At 39.6% G+C, this 25,169-nt stretch overlaps 2 protein-coding genes across 4 annotated transcripts; both read right to left on the bottom strand.

Moving 5' to 3' along the window:
- Positions 1-1,798: 1,798 nt before the first annotated feature.
- Positions 1,799-6,151, bottom strand: tmem35 (transmembrane protein 35). The gene is made up of 2 exons (XM_057850725.1): positions 5,905-6,151; positions 1,799-2,762 (listed from the first exon to the last, which is right to left on the bottom strand). The coding sequence occupies exons 1-2, from the start codon at positions 6,022-6,024 to the stop codon at positions 2,379-2,381; spliced, it is 504 nt and encodes a 167-aa protein (XP_057706708.1). The 5' UTR covers positions 6,025-6,151; the 3' UTR covers positions 1,799-2,378.
- A 3,192-nt stretch (positions 6,152-9,343) lies between these two features.
- arl13a (ADP-ribosylation factor-like 13A) lies at positions 9,344-24,960 on the bottom strand. Of its 3 annotated transcripts, XM_057849425.1 has the most exons (11): positions 24,056-24,102; positions 23,937-23,978; positions 18,054-18,170; positions 17,887-17,957; positions 15,115-15,367; positions 12,790-12,895; positions 12,509-12,705; positions 10,731-10,836; positions 9,980-10,223; positions 9,642-9,755; positions 9,344-9,580 (listed from the first exon to the last, which is right to left on the bottom strand). In XM_057849425.1, coding segments are annotated over exons 2-11 (1,260 nt in total). In that variant the 5' UTR covers positions 23,939-23,978; positions 24,056-24,102; the 3' UTR covers positions 9,344-9,530. The 3 variants fall into 3 exon arrangements, with proteins under 3 accessions (XP_057705408.1, XP_057705407.1, XP_057705406.1); XM_057849424.1 differs by lacking the exons at positions 23,937-23,978; positions 24,056-24,102 and adding an exon at positions 24,827-24,960; XM_057849423.1 differs by lacking the exons at positions 23,937-23,978; positions 24,056-24,102 and adding an exon at positions 24,827-24,921 and having other exon boundaries at positions 18,054-18,173.
- Between the last annotated feature and the right edge of the window lie 209 nt (positions 24,961-25,169).

The raw sequence follows: 25,169 nt of genomic DNA, 5'->3' as shown, positions 1-25,169 counted from the left end.
TTATTTATTTATTTTGGAGGGGTAGAACCCCATTCCCACCACTTAAAAAAATAACTTTTTTTGGGGGGGGGCAGAACCCCATTCGCGCAAGTTTAAAAAAAATAACTTTTTTGTTCTACTGGCGGAAATAGGCTTCTGCTTCTTGTTTTGTCGAGAAAAATACCGTTTTCATTCTTTATTTATTGAGTGGCGGGAATGGGCTTCCATAGGCAAAGTAAAATTGATTGATTGATGCTTTAAGACAACTAGCAAAATGAAATTGACAAACCGAATCTTTCATTTTAGAATATCGTTTTTATTTTACAATGTTGTCTTAAAATGCCATTTTAAGCCAACGAATTATGATTTTATTTTTCCTTTTACCCTAACGGGGGAGGGGGGGGGCATTCATACGTAAGTGGCGGGAATGTTTATTTATATATTTTTTTTCTTAATTTAATTTTTTTTTTTTTTTTTTTTGGGGGGGGGGGGGTGCAGCAGCCACTGGGTTTCTTGTTTAGTTGAAAAAAAAAGGTTTTCATAAATTATTTACATTTTTTTAGTGGCGGGAATGGCTAAGTAATCTGTCCTAAAGATTGCAGTACCCAGAGATTAATAAATTGATGGTACACTCACAGTTTGCTAATCACTACCCAAATCATTACACACAGATTAGTAAACTCTGGATACAGATCATACGTGGAGTTTGATGGGGCAGTGCGCCTTCCTGGTGGCCAAAAATGTCATTGCATATAATTGACTTCCCAACATAAAGTGAGCAAAAGTATTTGCACCCCTTATGATTTTGCAAGTTCACCCACTTAGATTAGAAAATAAGTAGAGGTCTGAAATTTTAATCATAGATGCATTTCCACACCTAGCGACATTATCTAAAAAAAAATCCAGATATCACATTGTATGATTTTCAAAATAATTTTGTAATTTTCTGGGCTTCCTAAATATTTGTACCCCTGAAAATCAGCAATAATTATGACACTCAAAAAGTTGTCAGTCCACCTAAAAAAAAGTCCACCTTTACCTCATGAGTAACCACCCACCCACCGCCCTTTTGAGCTCATTAACATTATTCTCACCTGTGCACCCCACAGTCAGTCATAATCCAACTGCTACCATGGGCAAGACCAGAGAGCTTTCGAAAGACACCGGAGAAAAAATTGTTGAGCTCCACAAAGCTTGAAAAGACTATGGGACAATTGGGAAGCATCTTGGTGTGAAAAATCAACAGTTGCAGCAATCGTAAAAAAAATGGCAAAACATATATATAACTAAATTACGAATGCTTAAAAAAACATTAGCCCAAAGAAAAACTAAACTTACGTTGGTCTTAACAGGGAGCAGTTGGATTCAGCCATGTGAAATAAGGCAGACCAGAGGGCAATGTATCCACCCTAATCAATAAGCAAAATCTAAACACTTTCAAAATAAAACATTACAACGCCACTTTAATTAAACGAATACTCGAAGCAACAACATTTAATTCGAATATTTTTTTCGAATCGAATACTCGAGTTAATTGATTAATCGTTGCAGCACTAATATATTTACTATTGTAAAGTCATTTTATTGCTGACTGCGTTTCAGGGTCATCAACATGTTTTTCGCCCCCTCCCACACAAGTCAAACTGCGCCTATGATGTAGATTACTAAGCTAAACCCAGAGATACTGTAAGTACATTTAAAACTGTACCCAAAATTTGATTATTCAAAAAAACAACATGAAGTGATTCAAAATAAACAGATGTTCATAGATAAAAGTGCACCACTATACAACCGAGGAATTCAAATACCAAAGAAAAACAATATTTAACTGTGTTTTTATTCGAGCATTTCAGAGAAATTTCCATTGGGGGGGGGGGGAATCCTCCACGCACCAAACAAAAATCGCAATAGAGTACTCCTCTGACAGAGAACCAACACGCACAAATGTCAAAATTCCTTTTGACAATAAATAAAATATAGTGTATTAACACGGGAAATAGGACAATTCGGGAGCATGCACAATTCTGTAAATACTAAAAAGGCGGGAATGATCAGCCAAACATGGATGTTTAATTCTTAGAATAGGATCTGAAAACTTCTTCAAATAGTGCGGATATGCCTTAAATAAGATTATGTCCAGTGAAAGACAATCTCGAATGAGTAATTCCCATTCATTCAAAATGAAGTCATTAGCCCCCTAAAATGTTCTAGGGACTGCGGATGGTTCCTACTATAGTTGGGAGGTACGCAAATAAATCTGGGGAACACTGCACTGTATTAGGAATGGTACAAGATGAGCTGGAATCCACAGTCAGGAGATGACTGGCCAACAGTTCCAAATATGCCTTAAAAAATATCAATGACTGACTCCCTTCATTCTTGCTCTTAAAAAAATGCTTCTAAGACTGCTTGACCTTATTCTTTTCTTGGTCGTTGACGTGTTGCTGATGAAGAGGCTGCTGCTCTTCCCTACTCTCCTCTCTCTCCGGTCGCTCGTCGCCCTGTCGGGCGATGAGCAGCCGACAGGTGAGCAGGATGCCGAAGACCAGCGCGTGGGCGTAGCGCTTGAGCGGGTCCCCTACAAGCTGGTGGAAGAACAACACAGCCAGCATGACCAGCAGGAGTACAAAGTTGGCCACGTCCTTTGGTCGGCCGGGCACTAGGGTGAGGACCACGCCGCAGGCCACCTCCAGGGAGCCGATGATCTTGCGGAGCAGCACGGAGGTGATCCCAATCTTTTTCAGGCCCGGCAAAGCTTTGGCGTAGCTCTTGTACGCCCGTTTCTAGAAGGAAAGCATGTAGGCTATATTAACTCACTGGCTGCCATTCACACCAATAGACATTAGCAGGTGTCGGGATACTTTGTATCCTGATACAGTGCCCTCCATAATTATTGGCACCCCTGAAAAAGATGTGTTTTTTTAGCTTCTAATATTTTATTTTTTTATTGAAATAATATGGGACCTTAATGGAAAAAAAAAAAAGAGAGAAATCCAACCTTCAATACAATTGCATTCATTCAGTAGGGAAAAAATCCCACATAAAGAAATAATTATTTGACATCAAATAATGTGTGTCACAATTATTAGCACCCCTGGTGTTAATACTTTGTACAACCCCCTTTTGCCAACAAAACAAGGTCTGGGGACTGAGATGGCCATGGGAGGAGCTTGATTTTGTGTCTGGTGAACCATTTCTGTGTGGATTTGGTCATATGCTTAGGGTCATTGTCTTGCTGAAAGACCCAGTGACGACCCATCTTCAGCTTTCGGGCAGAGGGCAACAGATTTGGATTTAAAATGCCCTGGTATTTCAAAGCATTCATGATGCCATGCACCCTAACAAGGTTCCCAGGGCCTTTGGAAGCGAAACAGCCCCACAGCATCACTGACGAAAGATGCGCATGCTGAAAAGCACCTCATACCCACTGTGAAGTATGGGGGTGGGTCAGTGATGCTGTGGGGCTGTTTCGCTTGAACCTTGTTAGGGTGCATGGAATCATGAATACAAATTAAGCACTGGTATTACTTGACTTAATCGGTTAATCGTTGCAGCACTAGTACCATCATGTTAAAATATCAATTTAATTGGCCTGTTTTAATTGAATTATTTCTAAATGTCTTGCTGATTTGTGCATTTATTTGATTTTATTAGGGCTGCCAAAATTATGGCATTAACGGGCGGTAATTAATTTTTTAAATGAATCCCGTTAAAATATTTGACACAATTAACGCACATGCCCCGCTCAAACAGATTAAAATGACAGCAGTGTAATGTCCGCTTGTTACTTGTTTTTTGGTGTTTGGCGCCCTCTGCTGGCGCTTGGGTCCAAATGAGTTTATGGGTTTCAGCACAATGAGTGAGAATAGTGTAATTATTGACATCAACAATGGCGAGCTACTAGTTTATTTTTTGATTGAAAATTTTTAAAAAATTGAATAAAACGAAAACATTAAGAGGGTTTTTAATATAAAATTTATATAACTTGTACTAACATTTATCTTTTGAGAACTACAAGTCTTTCTATCCATGGATCGCGTTAAGAGAATGTTAATGTTAATGCCATCTTGTTGATTTATTGTTATAATCAGAGATGGGTCCGATCACGTCATTTTCAAAGTATCAGAATCAGCAAAAAAATATCGGACATGCCTTTTTTTAATATATATATATTTTTTTAATTAAATAATTCTGTATAGTTACTTCTGTAGCAGTGGCGGGTGTGTGAATGTGGTTGGGGGAGCAATTGTATTTTATTTTTTTGTGGGCCCCTTAAGACAGAGATGTTTTTTAAATTAAACACCATATTATTTAAAACTAGAGATGTCCCGGGTCCGATCACGTCATTTTCAAAGTATCGGAATCGGCAAAAAAATATCGGCCATGCCTTTTTTTTTAATATATACAATACATATTTTCTAATTAAATCGTTTTCTAATTGTATTTAACGTTACAGACATAATATGTTACACTCATCCAGAGTCTTTAGTTTAGGCGTAAGGTAGGGTTATCAAATTTATCCCGATAATGGCGGTAATAAATTTTTTTTAAAATGTATCACGTTAAAATATTTAACGCAATTAATGCATGCACTGCACGACCCACTCACGCATTGTCGCGTTCAATCTGTAATGGTGCCGTGTTACCTATATTTAGAGCTAAAAGGCAGCGTAAAATGAGTAGAGTGAATTTTGGCAGCCTTTGGAGCCTTCTTTTAATTGGCTAAAGCCTTACAATCCCTCTCCCTACGATTAGAAATACCATGGGAAGCAATGTGGGGAAGAAAGGTAGTAATTGATCTTTTTCTTAACACCCTATGTTATTTCCCAACGCAGAGAAGATATATCAATTGGTACCACTTCGCACAGTCATGGTTGCACTTCCCAGCATGCATTTGGGGATGGCTACAGTATAATTTACTGAAAGCTCAACAAATATACTAGATGGCAATATTTAGTCACAATATACAAAGTCACATTTATCCTTTAAGAATTACAAGTCTTTCTATCCGTGGATCCCTCTCACAGAAAGAATAATTTTAAAGAATTTTAATAATGTAAATGCCATCTTGAGGATTTATTGTCATAATAAACAAATACAGTACTTATGTACTGCATGTTGAATGTATATATTAGTCCGAGTTTTATTCATTTTTTTCTTAATGCATTGCCAAAATGTATATGATCGGGAAAAATTATTGGGAATGATTGGAATTGAATCGGGAGCACAAAAAAAAAAGCAATCGGATTGGGAAATACCGGGATCAGCAGATACTCAAACTAAAACGATCGGGATCGGATCGGGAGTAAAAAACATGATCGGAACAACGCTAGTTATAATAAACAAATTCTTTCTATCCATGGATCGCTTTAACAGAATGTTAATGTTAATGCCATCTTGTTGATTAATTGTTATAATAAACAAATACAGTACTTACGTACCGTATGTTGAATGTATATATCCGTCTTGTGTCTTATCTTTCCATTCCAACAATAATTTACAGAAAAATATGGCATATTTTATAGATGTATGAATTGTGATGAATTACGATTAATTAATTTTTAAGCTGTAATTAACTCGATTAAAAATTTTAATCGTTTGACAGCCCTAGTTTTTATTTCTATTTTTAAATTGTGTCTCTTTTTGAATGATCTTGTGTTAAAGTGTCCCAAATCTTTTTAATTTTATCCACACGCACTACCTCCATTCACGGCCTAGTTTGCGCACTGATGTGTGTTAGTAAAAATACCATGGTTACCATTCCACTGCGGGGATGTTTTAGGAAGAGCTAGGCCTCTATTCGGAGGCTCAAACGAGATAATAGCGGCGTAAAAGAGAACATTAAGCGGGTTTTTTTGCGGTGAGTTGAATATTTAGGTCAGCATCCTCAGAACAATGGCCTCCCCCCACCTATCTTCCACTCACCATCTCGCTGTACGCGTCTTTGCTGAGCCTCGGTGTCAGCTTAATGGTCCCCATGAAGACGAAGAACAAGCCGAGGGCGAAGGAGAGCGCCACGATGGTTATCGTCCTCGGTGAGGGCATGTTTGAAGACCGAGTAGTCCCGCTGGAGGTGACGAGATATGGGAGTCGGTGCACCGGATGCTGCTGCAGCTGCTTGCCTGGGTGCCTTGCCAAATAGTGAGCCCGCACCGACAACCTTTGCTTGTCTTCAGCGGGAGCGCGCGAAGCTTCTTAAAGGGACAGTTGCCTATTTTTGCCATTTCCGGGGTTTACACACAGGGCCACCATGATTTGTAAATAAATTCTTTAAAAATCTAACAATGTGATTTTCAGTTTTTTTTTCTCCACGTTCTGTCTCTCATGGTGGAGGTTTACCCATGTTGACAATCACAGGCCTCTCTAATCTTTTCAAGTAGGAGAACTTGCACAATTGGTGGTTGACTAAATACGTATTTGCCCCACTGTCAGTAACATTGTGAGTAAGTGCTTACAATGTTTGATATTTTTTAGGGCTGTCAAACGATTAAAATTTGTAATCGATTCAGTGGCGCCTCCAGAAATTTTTCATAGGGGTGGCCAGATGGGGCCACTTAAAATCTTGGGGTGGCACACCAAAACTAAAAGCCATAATTTCAGGTTTTCATGATATTATTGCAGTAAAAAGGTCAGGGGAATACTATAAGACTTAAGGACACGGCTACTGATATACTTTGGTGTATTGTGTAATATTTGATGTTACTAATGATTTAATGTGCATAGTCCATAACTGTCCAGTCAACATTTTGACTTCCACAACAATTCTGTTTAATTGTGTTATGTATATATTAAGCATAAGGTCTACATTTAACAAAACAAAATAATTACTGGGGAAAAGCAGGTGCTGGCAGATTTGCATTTGGGATGAAATGCATAACTAATGCTACAATAATCTAATGATATACTGGCAAGCGGGGTGGCCAGTGGGGTGGCCAACAAATTTATAGGGGTGGCCACCTGGCCACCCCCTGGGGGCGCCACTGAATCGAGTTAATTACAGCTTAAAAATTAATTAATCGTAATTAATTGCAATTAATCGCAATTCAAACCATCTATAAAATACGCCATATTTTTCTGTGAATTATATATATATTCTGTAAAACAAATTGTTGGAATGGAAAGATAAGACACAAGATGGATATGTAACGGGTACACGCAAGTCCATGTGGAGCGTGGAAACCTCCCTGCCGATTCCTTCATGTAAGGACGCTAGCGGCTGTGCCGTTGGCTCGAGCTTATTGGTGCAGTGGTTACCGATCTTGCCTGCCGTGTGGAAGCGTTGTGGCGCGCGGGTTCGTGTCCCGGCCTAGTCAGAGGTGGGAGCGGAACGCAGGGCGGCGCTGACACAGGGGTTACATATATATACATTCAACATGCGGTACATAAGGACTGTAGTGGCCATTCCACTGTACTGTCATTTAAATCTGTCTATGCTGTCCTCACTCCGAAGCGTCTACTTTTTCCAAAGCTAGACAGCTAGTGAACGACACCTTAATAATCAGACTTCTTCCTTTTTCATCTGATTTATTAATAAAATGGCCTCAAACCATTGTCCTCTTTAGACCGTCGTAAAACTACAAAAAAAAAAAGTCCACAAGCATTGCATTGCATTAGCAACAACGTTAGCTTAGCAGGTTAACTAAACATAAACAAAAAGCGTCTCATACAAAAAATATAACATTTCACTTATTAACATAATATGTACATTCTTTACAACAACCATACTTACGGACAAATCTTGTCCAAGGATCATATAAGCCCAACAGAGACGTCGTGCAGCCATATTGAACTGGCAAGAAAACAATAAACCATGTCGCAAAGCGACCACAAGAGTTCGCTGTTAGACAGCACAAAAAGCCTTGCTGTAAAACTTACCAAAAGGCAGAATACTGTCTGAGCGGGACATGTGCGTTAATTGCGTCAAATATTTTAACGTGATTAATTTAAAAAATTAATTACCACGCGTTAATTTTGACAGCCCTAATATTTTTATAAACAATGGTATATTTTTTTCTCAGTATACATTATCTATATGAAATGCTATGAACATAATGTACTATAACATCAGAGCAGAATTATTACAATCAATTATTCTGTATAGTTACTTCTGTAGCAGTGGCGGGTGTGTGAGTGTGGTTGGGGGAACAATTGTATTTTATTTTTTTGTGGGCCCCTTAAGACAGAGATGTTTTTAAAATTAAACACCATATTATTTAAAACTAGAGATGTCCCGGGTCCGATCACGTCATTTTCAAAGTATCGGAATCGGCAAAAAAATATCGGCCATGCCTTTTTTTTAATATATACAGTACATATTTTCTAATAAAATCGTTTTCTAATTGTATTTAACGTTACAGACATAATATGTTACACTCATCCAGAGTCTTTAGTTTAGGCTTAAGGTAGGTTTATCAAATTTATCCCAATAATGATGGTGATTAATTTTTAAAAAAATGTATCATGTTAATATATTTAACGCAATTAATGCATGCGTTGCACGACCCACTCACGCATTGTCGCGCTCAATCTGTAATGACGCCGGTTTACCTATATAGAGAGATAAAAGGCAGCGTTAAATGAGTGGAGGGAATTTTGGCAGCCTTTGAAACCTTTTTTTAATTGGCTAAAGCCTTACAATTCCTCTCCCTAATATTAGAAATATTATGGGAAGCAATGTGTGGAAGCAAGGTAGCAATTAATCTTTTTCTTAACATCTTATGTTATTTCCCAACGCAGAGAAGATATATCAATTGGTAGCACTACGCAGAGTCATGGTTCCACTTCCCATCATGCATTTGGGCATACTACAGTATAATTACTGAAAGCTCAACAAATGCACTAGATGGCAATATTTAGTCACAATATACAAAGTCACAAGTCTTTCTATCCGTGGATCCCTCTCACAGAAGAATGTTAATTATGTAAATTCCATCTTGAGGATTTATTGTCATAATAAACAAATACAGTACTTATGTACTATATGTTGAATGTATATATTCGTCCGAGTTTTATTCATTTTTTTCTTAATGCATTGCCAAAATGTATATGATCAGGAAAAATTATCGGGAATGATTGGAATTGAATCGGGAGCAAAAAAAAGCAATCGGATCGGGAAATATCGGGATCGGCAGATACTCAAACTAAAACGATCGGGATCGGGAGCAAAAAAACATGATCGGAACAACCCAATTTAAAACTCCGCGCATCATCTTAGTTCCCTGTTTGACCCTCCCCTAGCCCAACCAGAGCCACTTTACGCCTACAAAACCAGGCCCCTAAGAGGCCCGGGCCCAAGTGCAGTAGCACCCCCTTAAGTTCCGCCCCTGGCCCGCATAGTTTTTCCATCACCCAGCTGTTAAAGAAAACAAAGACAATTTGATATGGGCACTTTAATATATTACAGGGAAATGATGCATGTGTCTTTAAAAAATGGTCCAGTGAAAAAATGCAAACTAATACTGTTTTTTTCCAATTTAATTTGGAAGACTAATGGATCCAGTTGTACGTGATCTTTAGTAATTTCCAACGTGTCCATTTTGTTTGAAGTTAATTTACTGATCCTGCCGCTCCTTCAAAGCCAATATGGCTTTTCTGTAAAGATCTGTTGGGAGAAAAGGTTTTTGTTACAAAATCCAACATGTTAAATCTGTGGGGAAACTCACCAAATGTGGTTGAGAGGTCGACAGGTTGTGAGGAAGCTCCTGAAGTTCCTTCAGTGTTGATCTTGTTCTTTCTTTTAACTCTCACAACCTTCTTTTTCCTCTTTCTTTCCTTGACTGGACAGACAAATTGTTTTAGTTTAGTACAGCTATTCCCTATTTTAACAGTTAGTGTCGCCAAAAGAAGCGGGGTAGGAGTATTGTGTGTTCTTCACAAATCTACTCAAGTAAAAGTGAAAAAGTATGGCTTACTAAAACTACTGTTAGAAGTACATTTTTTTCAAAAAGTAAATGTAACGGAGCAAATGTAACGTATAGCCACCCACCTCTAATATTCTTACCTTTGAGGGGATTCTCGTCAATGTGTGGTGATTCAGGCACATCGAGTGTCTCCTCCTTGACCTTGCCCTTCTGCTTGGGTCTTCCTTTACTGGATGGGATGAGAGCGCTGCTGGCCTTCTCTTGATCCCCTCGGTCGGCCTCCTCTCCCTCCTGCTCGTTTGTCGCTTCCTCCTCTTGTTTGGTTTTCGTCAGCCTTTTCTTCCTCCTGGTTGATTTCTTCAGCTTCTTTTTCAGTGTGTTCTCCTGTCAAATGTCATATCCGTCAGGGCCGGCCCAGCCTAGACGCAGATTATGCAGCTGCTTAGGGCCCCTGACCACTAGGGGGGCCCCAATCTGGCAATTGTTTAATTTATATTCTATTTTGTTTACTACAGTTTGCTTTATTTGACTTTTGTGAGTTTTGATACTTGATTATAAGCTTAAAAAAATAAAAGTTCTTCCTTAACTTTTTTTTTCCTCTTTTAGAAAAAGGTTTGGCGCTATCTACTGTAAGTACTGACAATCATTTTGGGTGAGAAGTTTGAAGTATGCAGTGCAACAAAATTTGATTAATATACAAAATATGGACGTATGGGTTGGATTGCATGTATGGGTTTCACAGTACACTGTGACGAAATGGTGGGCCAAAAATATGGGCCCCTTTGCATTATTTTGCTTAGGGCCCCCAAATGCCCTGGGCCACCCCTGATATCCATTAATCGTGCATGACTGGTAAATATCCGGGTGGAATTAGAGCTAAAATCTATGTACCTTTTGCAGTATGTTCCGAATAGGCTGCAACTTTGCTTCCCCGGTGGTCATGTTTCTCTTGTCCTTTGGTCTGTGAGCCTGGCGGAGGTCTGCCTTGCTAGTTCTCCTGGTGACATGAGTGAGGGTGAAACACAGATGATTAAACGTAGATTAAAACTAGACGAAAACTAGCCGAGCGCTGCTTTGCCGGGCAGCGGGAGGAGGGATGGGTTGCGCTGCCCCCCGGCCCCGCCCTCCCTCCCCGGGCTGGCTGGGTGGGAGCCGTGGCCCTGTGTCGGCGCCCGCGTGGCGTCTCCGTTCGTCTGCGTGGGTGTTGCGTGCCCGGTGGGGCTCGCGTGTCGCTAGATGTAATTGGGCGCGCTCAGGCGGGGGGTCCTAGTGCCGGGATTGGCGATGGGGTGGCTTAGGGTCGGTCGCCAACGGGCTTACACTCACAAGGGATTCACACTATTACTGGGTTCTAGATCACAGAGATGATTTGTGTACACTCTACCCCTTTCTATCGCTTAGCTTATAGACTCCTCCATCTCTTACATGGCCGTCAATAGCATCTGTGTACATGGGCATGAATGCAATGTAAATGCCATTGGGAATGAATGGGAAATTTAGACGTACATGGCTGTCAGTGGCGTCAACTTACATATGTGTCAGTGGAACCAGAGTACATCGGCATCAATAGAATCGACATACATTAACCAATGTAAATGCCATTGGAAATGAATGGGAGATTTGGACATCCATGGCTTTCATCCATTTACATATGTGTCAATGGAGACCAAGTGCATTGGAATCAATAGAATTGACTTACATTACGTCAATGGCATCTGTGTACTTGGGCGTCAATGCAAAATAAATGCCACTGGAAATGAATGGCGTCATTGGCATCCCATTGGCAAATGAATGGGACAGTTTGGCAAATTTGGGGGGAAATTTTCCCAAATTCTGTATACAACATTTATGCCCCTCAGGGTCTAGGAATTTTTAATGTCCAAATTATGTGATTTGTTCAAAAGTTGTAGGAATAGATACATTTTGAAAAAAAAAATCCAAAAACCAGCGTTTACAGGCAAATGGAAAAGATTTCATGGCTGTTCGAAAAATTCTGCGTCAGGCAAAAATTCCGGTCGTTTCGATATTGGAACGGTGCCGAAACGGCTCGGGCTGCGCGGTGCGCGGAAGAAACGCCATTCAAAAAAATATATATATACTATCTGGGGTTTTGCAATGCAAAGCCACTGTCAAATAAGTGAGTTACCAAATTCCATAACTAACAATTAATGAAACAACTAGAACAGTAACTGAATAAATAATTCACATAGAACATGAATTTTGATTTGTTATTTACATCTGTAGTGCTGCAATGCATACTAGGAGGCATGTTGGACGACAACAGTGTTGACAGTCGGTGGCATCAGAGGTTGACTGTATACCCCAAGAGAACAGCGATGGTCAAATAAAGCTTCTTGAAGCAGAGAAGCTTTGCAGCCAATTGGTTCAAAGCTTCATGGTGGTTCATTTGGTCTTATGACATTCTTATGATGCCGCTGTGAAATAAAGTGTTACCGGTTGATATCTTTTGGTGTAAATATCACATAACACAGTGAGGACAGCTGCAGCTTATAGTCCAGTGCGGCTTATCTATGAACAAATGCCGTTTTTGTGTCAAATTTGGTTGGTGGCGGCTTATGGTAAGGGAAAAAAATCATGATACGAAAGCCACATTTCGTATCTTGAGGTACCACTGTACTAGCGTCAATCAAATCCAGAGCGTAGCTCACCGTTCACTCTTGCTTCTTCTGGGCTTTTCCGCTTTGCTGTTCCTCTCTCTGGGCTCCAGAGGAGTCTTGCTATCCTGGGCCACACGAGCGCACAGCTCTCCGTAATCCAGACACACGGCTCGCAGCAGCCAGCGAAGGCCTCGCAACGCCTTTCGGTCAGACCAGCGCCGTACGTCCATTAAGGCTGAACAAGGCTCCTTGTGTGGACACGGGATTGAAGTTGGCACCGTGTTAGTTAGCTTGACAGGACGTGCGGTGGCAGCAGCTTGTGCAAGACTCACTATATGGCACAGAGAGCGACTTTGGTTGACCAGCTTTTCCAAGGAGAGCATCTCGATCAGCTCACTTCCTAGCAGAGCGTTCATTTTGTCTTGTTTGTTTGCCAAGCTGTAAAAGAGCAACACCGTATTTGTGGAGTGGACTTTCATGTAAGCACAATCATCATGTAATATATAATATTAGGCCTGCACAATATATTGTTTAAACTAGGGCTGTCAAAATTATCGCGTTAACGGGCATGAATTTTTTTCATTAATCACGTTAAAATATTTGACGCAATTAACGCACATGCCCCGCTCAAACTGATTAAAATGACAGCAGTGTCATGTCCACTTGTTACTTGTGTTTTTTGTCTCCCTCTGCTGGCGCTTTGGTGCGACTGATTTATGGGTTGACGTCAACAATGGCGAGCTACTAGTTTATTTTTTGATTGGAAATTTTTACAAATTTTACTAAAACAAAAACTTTAAGAGGGATTTTAATATAAAAATTCTATAACTTGTACTAATATTTATCTTTTAAGAACTACAAGTATTTCTATCCATGGATGGCTTTAACAGAATGTTAATGTTAATGCCATCTTGTTGATTTATTGTTATAATAAACAAATACAGTCCTTATGTACAGTATGTTGAATGTATATATCAGTCTTGTGTCCTATCTTTCCATTCCAACAATAATTTACAGAAAAATATGGCATATTTTATAGATGGTTTGAATTGCGATTAATTACGATTAATTAAATTTGTAAGCTGTAATTAACTCGATTAAAAATTTTAATCATTTAACAGCCCTAGTTTAAACATCACCATCGCAATGTGCGCGTGCGCAATAGTCCCATCGCAGGACATGCAAAGGTTTTTTTGCTCGGTTGTTTGTTTTGAACAAAAAAACAAACAAAAAAAAACTGACAAACATATTTTGAATTGAAGGGATAAGAAAGCTGTCTAGAATTTCAATGTAGACTTGTGCATTTATTTAAGATTTAACCACTGCCATCTCCCCAATGCCTTTGCCTGACATGCAGCCCCATATCATCAAGGACTGAGGGATTTTTTTTTTCTTCAGGCAGTCATCTTGACAAGGTGATGATGCTGGAACTTTTGTTTGGTGCTGTTCCAGTGAGATTTACAAAGATGACTGGCTGAAGAAGACATCAAAATTGCCTCAGTCCTTGAGGATATGGGGGTGCATGTCAGGCAAAGGCACTGGGGGAGATGGCTGTGGTTAAATCTTGATCATGATTGTTGCCACGTCACTTCCTCGGAGATGAAACTCAGCAAAACGACGACTACAGATTATATATGCCATTTTGCTATTTTTGGGATTACAAAGAACTCTGTGTGCTGATCTGGATTGATTGAAATCTTCAATAAATGCACAAGTTTACATTGAAATTTTAGACAGCTTTCTTATCCCTTCAATTGAAAATATGTTTGTCATTTTCCAAGATGACAATGCATCATGCCACAGAGCTAAAACTGGTAAAGCATTCTTTGGAGAAACACTCATCCAGTCAATGTCATGGCCTGCAAATAGCCCAGATCTCAACCCTATTGATAACTTGTGGTGGAAATTGAAAAAAAAAAAAAAAAAAAAAAAATGGTTCACAGCAAGGCTCCGACCTGCAAGGATGATCTGACAACTGCAATCAAAGAGAGTTGGCACCAAATTGATGAAGAACACTCTAACCATGCCTCAAAGACTGCAAGCTGTCATACAAGCCAGAGGTGGTGCTACTAAAGACTAGAGATGTGTTTTGATTGTTATTTCTTTGTTTGTTTCTCATGATTCCATATTTTTTTCCTCAGAATGGAGTGATTCCATATATATTTCCCTGCACTTGCTCTATAAAATTAACAGTTACTGACCACCAGAATGTTTTTATTCATTTCTTTTAGTGTTTCTGAATGCTAAAGAGTTGCACTTTTGAAGTAATTCGTTATTTTTCAAGCTTTTTATCTGAGTTTGTTCTACGTGATAAAATGTCTGAGTGAGTGTTCGTCCGAGACTGGTGATTCCATACTTTTTGCTAGGGGTTGTATGTATTAATGTCCCGTCACTAGTAAAATGTGTACATGCATGTTATGCTGTTATATCGTCCCTACCAATTTTGAGCCCAAACCTACACCCTTGGGGCTTTTGCATGGCATGCAACTCTACTATCAAAAAGAAAATATAATTCATGCATGAAAGGATTAAAAACTAAAACTAAAAAAAAAAAAAAAAAAAACTTTTTACAGTCAAAAGGCATGTAAGTACGGAGTAATGCCACTAGAGGGTAGTGTTGACAAAGTTTTACTGTGTAAGAAATGGATTATAATTACACTAGGATGGGTTTTCCTGCCACTCTCGGCTGCTTGAGCAGGTCAGCCAGTACAATCTTGACTTCTTTCATCCTCGGCCTGTCGCTGGAGTCCACCACAAAGATCACACCGTGCGCTTCTCCGTAATGCTCCCTCCACGACCCTTGCGCCGCTGCTGAGCCCCCGACATCCAGCAGGGTGACCAGGTAGTTCTCCAACCTCAGGCTGCTTCTCACACAACCTTGGGTGGGGCCTCCTTCAACGGCGTTGGACACTAGAGGAGATGAAGGTCAGGTCAATGCAGCAAATCCAACGCAAGAAGTTTGTAAAAACACACTGAAAAAAGTGAATTGCCTCATTAAATGAATTGAAAATTATGGTTTCCGGTTGAAACATTCTTTTCACCTTGAGTGAAAGATAACTTGGATACATTCAATGCCATTTCTGTGACCACTGAGGGGTTTTCCTTCATTGACAAAGGGGCTGCATCACTTTTAGGCATACAGTATGTGTATTAGGGGTGGGAACTTACAGTCCCTGACAAAAGTCTTGTCGCTTATCCATTTTGTTGAAACAATTGGTGATAACTAATAGCATTGTTCCAATCATGTTTTTTTGCTCCCGATCCCGATCGTTTTAGTTTGAGTATCTGCCGATCCCGATATTTCCCCATCCGATTGCTTTTTTTTTTTTTTGCTCCCGATTCAATTCCAATCATTCCTGATAATTTTTCCCGATCATATATATTTTGGCAATGCATTAAGAAAAAAATGAATAAAACTCGGACAAATATATACATTCAACGTACAGTACATAAGTACTGTAATTGTTTATTATGACAATAAATCCTCAAGATGGCATTTACATTATTAACATTCTTTCTGTTAGAGGGATCCACAGTTAGAAAGACTTGTAATTCTTAAAGGATAAATGTGACTTTGTATATTGTGACTAAATATTGCCATCTAGTGTATTTGTTGAGCTTTCAGTAAATGATACTGTAGCCATGCCCAAATGCATGATGGGAAGTGGAACCATGCGTAGTGCTACCAACTGATATATCTTCTCTGCGTTGGGAAATAACATAGTGTGTTAAGAAAAAGATCAACTACTACCTTTCTTCCCCACATTGCTTCCCACAAAATTTCTAATTGTTGAGAGAGGGATTGTAAAGCTTTAGCCAATTAAAAAAAGGCTTCAAAGGCTGCCAAAATTGTCTCTACTCATTTTACGTTGCCTTTTAGCTTTATGTATATGTAAACGGTGCCATTATAGATTGAACGCGAAAATGCGTGAGTGGGTAGTCAATTGCGTTAAATATGTTAATGTTATTACCGCCGTTAACGCGATAAATTTGATAGCCCTACTTTAAGCCAAAACCAAAGACTCTGGATGAGTGTAAGACATTTTGTCTGTAACGATAAATAAAATTAGAAAACGATTTGATTAAAAAAAAACATATATATATATATTAAAAAAGGCATGTCCGATTTTTTTTTGCCGATTCCGATACTTTGAAAATGACGTGATCGGACCCGATCGACATCTTTAGTAATAACCTGACTTCTAACAATTCAATTGGTTTCAGAAATGGCTCATATGAAAACTAAGACCCTCCCAAATGATGTTGAATGTACAAAAATATATTTGAATGAAAACATGAAGGTCAAATTTTGGTAAGACAAAAGTTTCGTCGCCTACAGAAAGTAGTGTGAAAATTGAACAAAAATGTACTTCAAATACAAAAATATGTTACATAACATAAGGGAATTAAGTAGTAGTGCTGTGAGATCCAAATTTAATATTTTGCATGACTTCATGGGCTTCTGCAAGGATTCATACAATTTATTGATGAAGTCATCAGGAACATCAAAGAAAGCAGTCTTGCATGCCTCCCAGAGTTCATCAACATTCTTAGGTTTCGTCTTCCATTCTTCCTTTCATCCCGTTCGTGTCTGGTGACTGGGCTGGCCAGTCCTGGAGGATCTTGATCTTCTGTGCCTTGAGAAACTTTAAGGTAGAGATTGAAGTATGCGACGGAGCACCATCCTGCTGCAGAATTTCTCCCTTTTCATGGTTAGGAATGTATGACGCAGCTAAGATTTGTTGATATTTCAGACTATTTATGTTGCCTTCCACCCTGTAGATTTCTCGTACATCCCATACTGGATGTAACCCCAGACCATGATTTTGCCACCACCAAACTTCACTGTTTTCTGAGTGAATCTCGGATCCATGCGGGCTCCAGTAGGTCTCCTGCAATATTTGCACCGACTGTGGTGTAATTCAATGGAAGATTCATCGGAAAAATCCACCTTTTGCCATTTTTCTAGCGTCCATCCTGTAGTCTTTGGCAAATGCTACATGTTTTTTTATTGTCTGCATCTGCACACTGAGAGATAAATAGTAATCAATGATATCTGGCGCCATCTAGCGTCGTGAATGGGTATAACGTCTAGACCGCGAATATAAGACGACCCCCACTTTTTCTGTCTTATTTCAATGCAAAAAACATCGTCTTATATTTGGGCCAATACGGTAAGTTAGCCAATTCTTCTTTTGTTGTACTTAGATCCTCATTTATTTATTTCTTATACTGTTTGAGGGTCAGCTCGGGTATTTACATTTATTATGTTCCTTATCTGATTCCTCGATTATTCGAACTACCTAGTCCATCGATTAATCGACGACTAAAATAATCGATAGCTGCAGCCCTAAAACATATAATTGTCACACACCTAATGTGTATGTTCATTCATATGAAATAAACAAATTTCAGTCATTGCTGTTTACCTCTTAACATGCCTCTGATGGTAGACGTCTTTCCTGCTTTGTCAAGACCCACCACAAGAATGGTCATTCGCCTATGAAATAAATTCAATATTTAGCTTGCAAGTGGCGCAATTTGCTTCTCAGGCTGCAACCGCAACGGACAATCCAAAATTTGACTTTAATCTTACCTGATTGGCTCCTGAATTTTGGAGAACCAAGTGCAGCAATTGCTCATAAGGGTGAACATGTTGTCTTGAGGTGAACAGGGTGTGCACATTGGCCACCATTTTCTCTGCAAGCGGTACCTGCTTCCGACACAAGATAAATCAATTACCATGACTTCTGACACACACTGATCAAAACTAGTTATTTTCACGACGTGAGGAAAATCGGTGAAGGAATTGTCGGAAAATTCCCGTTTATTTAATGCGGTCACGTAGTGCGTACTACGCAGAAGGTGTCTGAGGTCAGCAAACGACAACAACATAAACACACAACAAGAATTGGCAGTTCTTTCACCGCACTGCATCTGTTGGGTAATTGAATTATCTGCTAACGCCGTGCTTTTCCCATGTTGTTCACAAGTTGACCCACATTTGCTTTGCCACGAGGTCACTGTCTAAGTCAATATGTCTGGGTGTCAGAATTAGGTAGTGGAAACCTCTAGCTTTGTCTTTCCTGGCAGATTGCAAGAATATTTCAGAGCAACATTGATGTAAATCCATACAGCAACACTGTATTATTGTGACAAACATGTGTCTTTCTTACCTCAATGCCTACCATTGACAACAATAGACGTCCAATTCATTTACGACTGGCTTTGAGTGCTAATGTTTGAGTGCCATGAACAGCGCTAGACGTCCTATTCATTTGGATTTGGAGGGGCAAATGAACATAAGTCCCTGGCAAACCTGACCCGCGCTGGCGGAGGCCTGCAAATCCCAACAACCTGGCCAAAAGGCCAAACTCCGTGGGTTCACCTTAGTCTTAACTAGGGCTGTCAAAATTATCGCGTTAACGGGCGGTAATTAATTTTTTAAATTAATCACGTTAAAATATTTGACGCAATTAACGCACATGCCCCGCTCAAACATTAAAAATGACAGCAGTGTCATGGCCACTTGTTACTTGTGTTTTTTGTCTCCCTCTGCTGGCGCTTTGGTGCGACTGATTTTATGGGTTTAAGCACCATGAAAATTGTGTAATTTTTGACATCAACAATGGCGAGCTACTAGTTTATTTCTTAATTGAAAATTTTACAAATTTTATTAAACGAAAAAATTAAGAGGGGTTTTAATATAACATTTCTATAACTTGTACTAACATTTATCTTTTAAGAACTAAAACTCTTTTTATCCATGGATCGCTTTAACAGAATGTTAATGCCATCTTGGTGATTTATTGTTGTAATAAACAAATACAGTACTTTTGTGCAGTATGTTGAATGTATATATCCATCTTGTGTCTTATCTTTCCATTCCAACAATAATTTACAGAAAAATATGGCATATTTTATAGATGTTTGAATTGCGATTAATTACGATTACCGTAATTTCCGGACTGTAAGCCGCTACTTTTTTCCCTCATTTTGAATCCTGCGGCTTTTAGTCCAATGCGGTTTATTTGTTGATTTATTTGGGTTAATAGGTAACACTTTATTTGACAGTGCCGTCACAACACTGTCATAATACTGTCATAATTATGACATGACACTATAATGGGCATTACTGAATGCTTATGTCATTAAGTGTCATCCATTTATGTCCAGCTTGGCTTACATCCATTCAAAAGTGTGACAATTTGCCAGATAACACTAAATGACATCTGTTATAAGCATTCATTAATGCTCATGACAGTGTCATGTCATAGTTATGATTGTTTAATTAGTCTTATGGCACCACTGTCAAATAAAGTGTTACCAAATACCATAACTAGCAATTAATGAAACAACTAGAACAGTAACTGAAGAAATGATTAGCACAGAACATGAATTTTGATTGTTATTTACATCTGTAGCGCTGTAATGCATGCCAGGAGGCAGGTTGGACAACAGCAGTGTTTACAGCAGGTGGCAGCAGAGGTTGACTGTCTCCCCCAAGGGAGCAGTGATGGCCAATTGAAGTTTCTTGAAGAAATGAATCTTTGGCTGCAAAGCTTCATTGTTTCATGGAGGTTCATTTGGTCTTATGACAGTCGTATGATGCTGCTGTCAAATAAAGTATTACTGGTTAATATCTTTTGGTGTAAATATCCCAGAATACAGTGAGGACAGCTGCGGTTTATAGTCCAGCACGGCTTATTTATGAACAAATGTCATTTTCGTGCCAAATTTGGTGGATAGCGGCTTATAGTCAGTTGCGCCTTATAGTGCAAAAATTACGGTAATTAATTTTTAAGCTGTGATTAACTCAATTAAAAATTTTAATTGTTTGACAGCCCTAGTCTTAACCCTTTGTACTGACTCCATTTTGAAAGCTGGAAAAAGGCTTGGAAAAACAAATTGACAATTTATTCAGGTCGTCAGCAACCAAACGGCAAGGCAAAACTGCAATATACCCAGGCGAGGAGGCAGACTTGTTCCAGGGTCACCATATCTCAATTCAACAAAAGGTTCTCGACAAAAAATTACCACGATTAGTTAAACATTCAGTCTTTTTGAAGGCTCTCGCAGGGCGGGCCAAGGGCAGGAAGAGGGGTGTTTTGGGGTCTTCTTCTGTTGCAGATTTGGCCGGTCAAGTTCGTGTGCTACCAATAATGAGGCAACTGAGATAGGAGGTTAGGCGCGCCTCATCTTTTGAGAGGCGCTGAGCAATCAAACTTAGGCTACGTTCATACTACAGGTCTTAATCCACCAATCCGATTTTTTGTCATATCCGTTTTTTTGGCGTGCCCGTTCAGACTGCCTTTGTCCATTGAGACCGTTCAAGTATTACGTATGCGCAGCAATTTGCAGTCCGACACGCATTGAGCAAGAAGACCCGCATGCGCAGAAGCATCAAAACAAATGACACTCGTCATCCGTCATTCCAGGGATATCATATTTTGCTTTTCAAAAGGAGGACACAAATAACAGACATAAATAATCCCCGTTTAGGCTTATATTCAAAGTTCATATGGATCGATAGCATGCACGCACTGTCCGTGCATGTCACACACACACACGGTTAGTTTACCCCGACTCTCGGCCGTGTAAGCAATGTTAAAATATTGCTTATACGGAGCAGACAGAAAACCGATCATTCTCAGGCTTATCCTCAACCCATTTTTATTTTTTATGACTGTTGTCAAGCTCAGCCCTTCCCCAAAAGCCGTGTTCACTGCAAGCTAGGCGCTAATAACGCACAGCTGCACCGGTACGGTAACGTCTCTCTTGCTATTTGATGACGTAATTGCTGCATGAAATCCGATTTGGGAGAGTGGACACTACAGACCGCCGCGACAGTCTGGAAAAATGTGGCCCAGATCGGATTTGAACCACATACGAAAGTGACCCAGATCGGATTTGAAATGGTCCAGTTCTATGCGACTTGTCACGTTAATGTCAATTGTCAAGTTAATGCCTCACTCGAGTCGGAAAAACACGAAAAAATCGGATTCGTGCATTAAGACCTGTAGTATGAACGTAGCCTTAGAGTTGCTTTTGTTATCGGGTGTTGTGGTAGTACATGACGTCCCGCCATTTGTTTTGGAGTGGCCTGAAGAGCTGATTGCGGGATTTGGTGTTGCAGACGTGAGCTTACAGATGTCTTGCCTATCACCTGATAGTCAGCGACAATCTTGCTCAGTCAGCCGCGTGACGCACGCGTTGGGCTTCCGTGGTCAGAAGACGTCATGTATCCCTTATTCCCTATGTCAAATATATTCTGCCGGTTTTCCTTAAACTATGATCAAAAATGCTATTTATTTTATATTGGGTACGTTAGAGTAATACAAACAGTCAAACAGTAAATACGAGAAAAGATACTATTCCCTTCAACGTCTAGCGGCGTCACTGGCAGCCAATAAGTTAACAAAGACACTATTCAATGGAACATTTTGGTAACAACCAGTGGATTCCTTTATTAATCTTTTCAGGGACAGAGGCCACTATTGAAAAGTTAGCATTAGCTTAATTCCTTTAGTAACAGCTAAGGTTAGGGTGGGTGGGTAGGTAGGTAGGTAGGTAGGTAGGCAGGCAGGCAGGCACTCACTGTTGGTAGATTAGTAGGTAGGTACAGTGGGGAGAACAAGTATTTGATACACTGCCAATGGGTTTTCCCATTGACTGTGTATCAAATACTTGTTCTCCCCACTGTAGGTAGGTAGGCACTGTTGGTAGATTAGTAGGTACTGTAGGTAGGTAGGTAGGTAGGCTGGCTAGGTAGGTAGGTAGGTAGGTAAGTAGGCACTGTACGTAGTTAGGTTGGTGGGAAGGTACTGTAGGTATACAGTATTAAGGTTCGGTTCGGTTAGGTAGGTAGGTGACAGCCAAGGTTAGGCTAGGCTAGGCTAGGCTAGGCTAGGGTAGGGTAGAGCACCTCTGTGATGTTGGCCCCCTATCAGATGCAAATTTATTAGATGGGGCTTTGCAAGGCAAAGGCCCAGATGGTAAAATTCCCTTTTTTTGAATGCTGTTTCCTCAGCGCGCCGCACAGCCCAAACCGTTTGACCGACCGTAACTGTTGGAATATGAGAAAATGATCGGAATTATCACACGACGCAGGGAATTTTTCGAATGACCTCCAAAATTCTTCCATCGCTCATAAACGCCGTTTTTTTGAAAAACTTTTTTTTTTTTCAAAATTGATCAATCCTGTAATTTTTAACCAAATCGCAGAATTTGCACATTAAAAAATCCAGGGGCATAAAAATTGTATACAGAATTTGGCAGAAGCGACGATTCCCCCAAAATTTGCCAAAAACTGGCCCATTCATTTCAAATGGTATGCCATTGACAGCCATGTATGTCCAAATTTCCCATTCATTTTCAATCGGCAGAAAATCTTAGGTCCTTGTGATTTTTAACCATTTACCATGACAGCCAATTGACATTAAACTGGCGCTCAAGTAAGTCCATGCCATTGACGGCCATGTACTTCCACATGTCCCTTTCATTTTCAATGGCAGAAAAATATGTGTGGTTTTGATTTTTGACCATGCACCTTCAATTACAGCCCTTTGACATTCAATTTGAAATGACCTGATATCAACAGGTCCGTCCTCAAAATGTCCTAAAATAAACAGGATGAGATCTGATATCAATAGGACCTGTCCCCGAAATATCCCATAATCAACAGGAAGCGACCTGATAGATCTGTATGTACCACAGCATATCCTCATTGTAATTTCTCCAGAAATTGCAGTTACTAGTATAAAAATTGTGTCAATCGTTTGTGCTACGTATGTGCTCGTTTGTGCTGTAAAAAGTTTTGTTTGTATTGTTTTTGAACTATTGAGATATTCATTTCAAGTAATAGCGTCAATCGCAGCCCCTCCGTCGCGGCTGATTCAGTGGCGCCACCAGGGGGTGGCCAGGGGTGGCCACGGCCACCCCTATAAATTGGTTGGCCACCCCACTGGCCACCCCACTTGCCAGTATATCGTTAGATTGTTGTAGCATCAGTTATGCATTTCATCCTAAATGAATGCATTTATTTTGTTTTGTTAAATGTAGGGCTGTCAAATTTATCACATTAACGGGCGGTAATTAATTTTTTTAAATTAATCGAAAAGATTTATCGCAATCAACGCATTCCCGGTATGTATGTATATATATATATATATATATATATATCAGAGATAAGAGGGAGATTGGAGTAGATACAAGCATTTATTGGGGCCGTGCTTTTAAATGGCAAAAGCTTTGTAATCTCTCCCACAGCAACTATAAATATTGTGGGAAGCGACGTGGGGAAGAATGACAGGAGTTGATCTTTTTCTTAACACCCTGTAGTGCGCCACCACACACAGTCATGGTTGCACCACTTCCCATCATGCATTTGGGCAGAACAGTTAAGTCACTACTGTATCATTTACTGAAAGCTCAACAAATATACTAGATGGCAATATTTAGTCACAATATACAAACTCACATTTATCCTTTAAGAATTACAAGTCTTTCCATCCGTGGATCCCTTTCACAGAAAAAATGTTAATAAAGTTAATGCCATCTTGTGGATTCATTGTAATAATAAACAAATACAATACTTACGTACAGTATGTTGAACGTATACGGTATATCCGTCTTGTCTTATCTTCCCATTCCAACAATAATTTACAGAAAAATATGGCATATTTTAGAGATGGTTTGAATTGTGATTAATTACGATTAATCAATTTTTAAGCTGTGATTAACTCAATTAAAAAAATTTAATCGTTTGACAGCCCTAGTTAAATGTACACCTTATGCCTAATATATACATAACACTATAAAACAGAATCGTAGTGGAAATCAAAATGTTGACTGAACAGTTATGGACTATGCAAATTAAATCATTAGTAACATCAAATATTACACAATACACCAAAGTATATCAGTAGCCGTGTCCTTAAGTCTTTCTGATAGTTTTCCCCTGACCTTTTTACAGCAATAATATAATGAAAACCTGAAATTATGGCTTTTAGTTTTGGCCACCCCAAGATTTTAAGTGGCCCCATCTGGCCACCCCTGTGAAAAATTTCTGGAGGCGCCACTGGGCTGACTGAGTGTACCAACTTTCCCGAAAAGGCAACAACTAGTGCAAACGTAGCACAACAAATGGCACCCCTGGGGGTCCATTTGCGGCAAATAAAAACATTTAAGGAAAAAAAATATAAATCATCTATAAAAGTGTTAAACAGTAACATCTTTTCAAAACTATACATCAAATACATCAATATCTATTGATATATAAAGTATCGCGATATATCACCATATCGATATATCGTCACAACATAGTGTTAATGATGATAATGTGAAAAGTAATACGGTAATACCACTTACAGAAGTAGATCTCGGTCCATACATTTGTTTGCGTTCACCTATGCACTAACATCTTGCACCCACCTGCTACAACACTTAATCAGGCTCACGCTAAGCCTGCGCTCACCCCATGTGGGAGGCGTGGCCTGTGTTTTGGTCTCGCAGCCAATCGCGTGAGCGCTCGGCCTATTGGATGACATGCTTTTTCCTCCTTAATGGGACTAATGGGGATCTCCACAAGGTTTGTTTAGCCTAAACGGGCTAAATGTGGCTCATGATGTGACCTGTGATGTCTGAAAATGGCAAAATAGTGTGTATGGATACAGTTAGGCTGAGTGAACAATAAAATCACCGTGATGAAGAA

The sequence above is a fragment of the Corythoichthys intestinalis genome, chromosome 11, assembly GCF_030265065.1.
Source record: "Corythoichthys intestinalis isolate RoL2023-P3 chromosome 11, ASM3026506v1, whole genome shotgun sequence".
Lineage (NCBI taxonomy): Eukaryota > Metazoa > Chordata > Actinopteri > Syngnathiformes > Syngnathidae > Corythoichthys > Corythoichthys intestinalis.
This window is presented reverse-complemented; position numbering and strand designations above follow the sequence as displayed.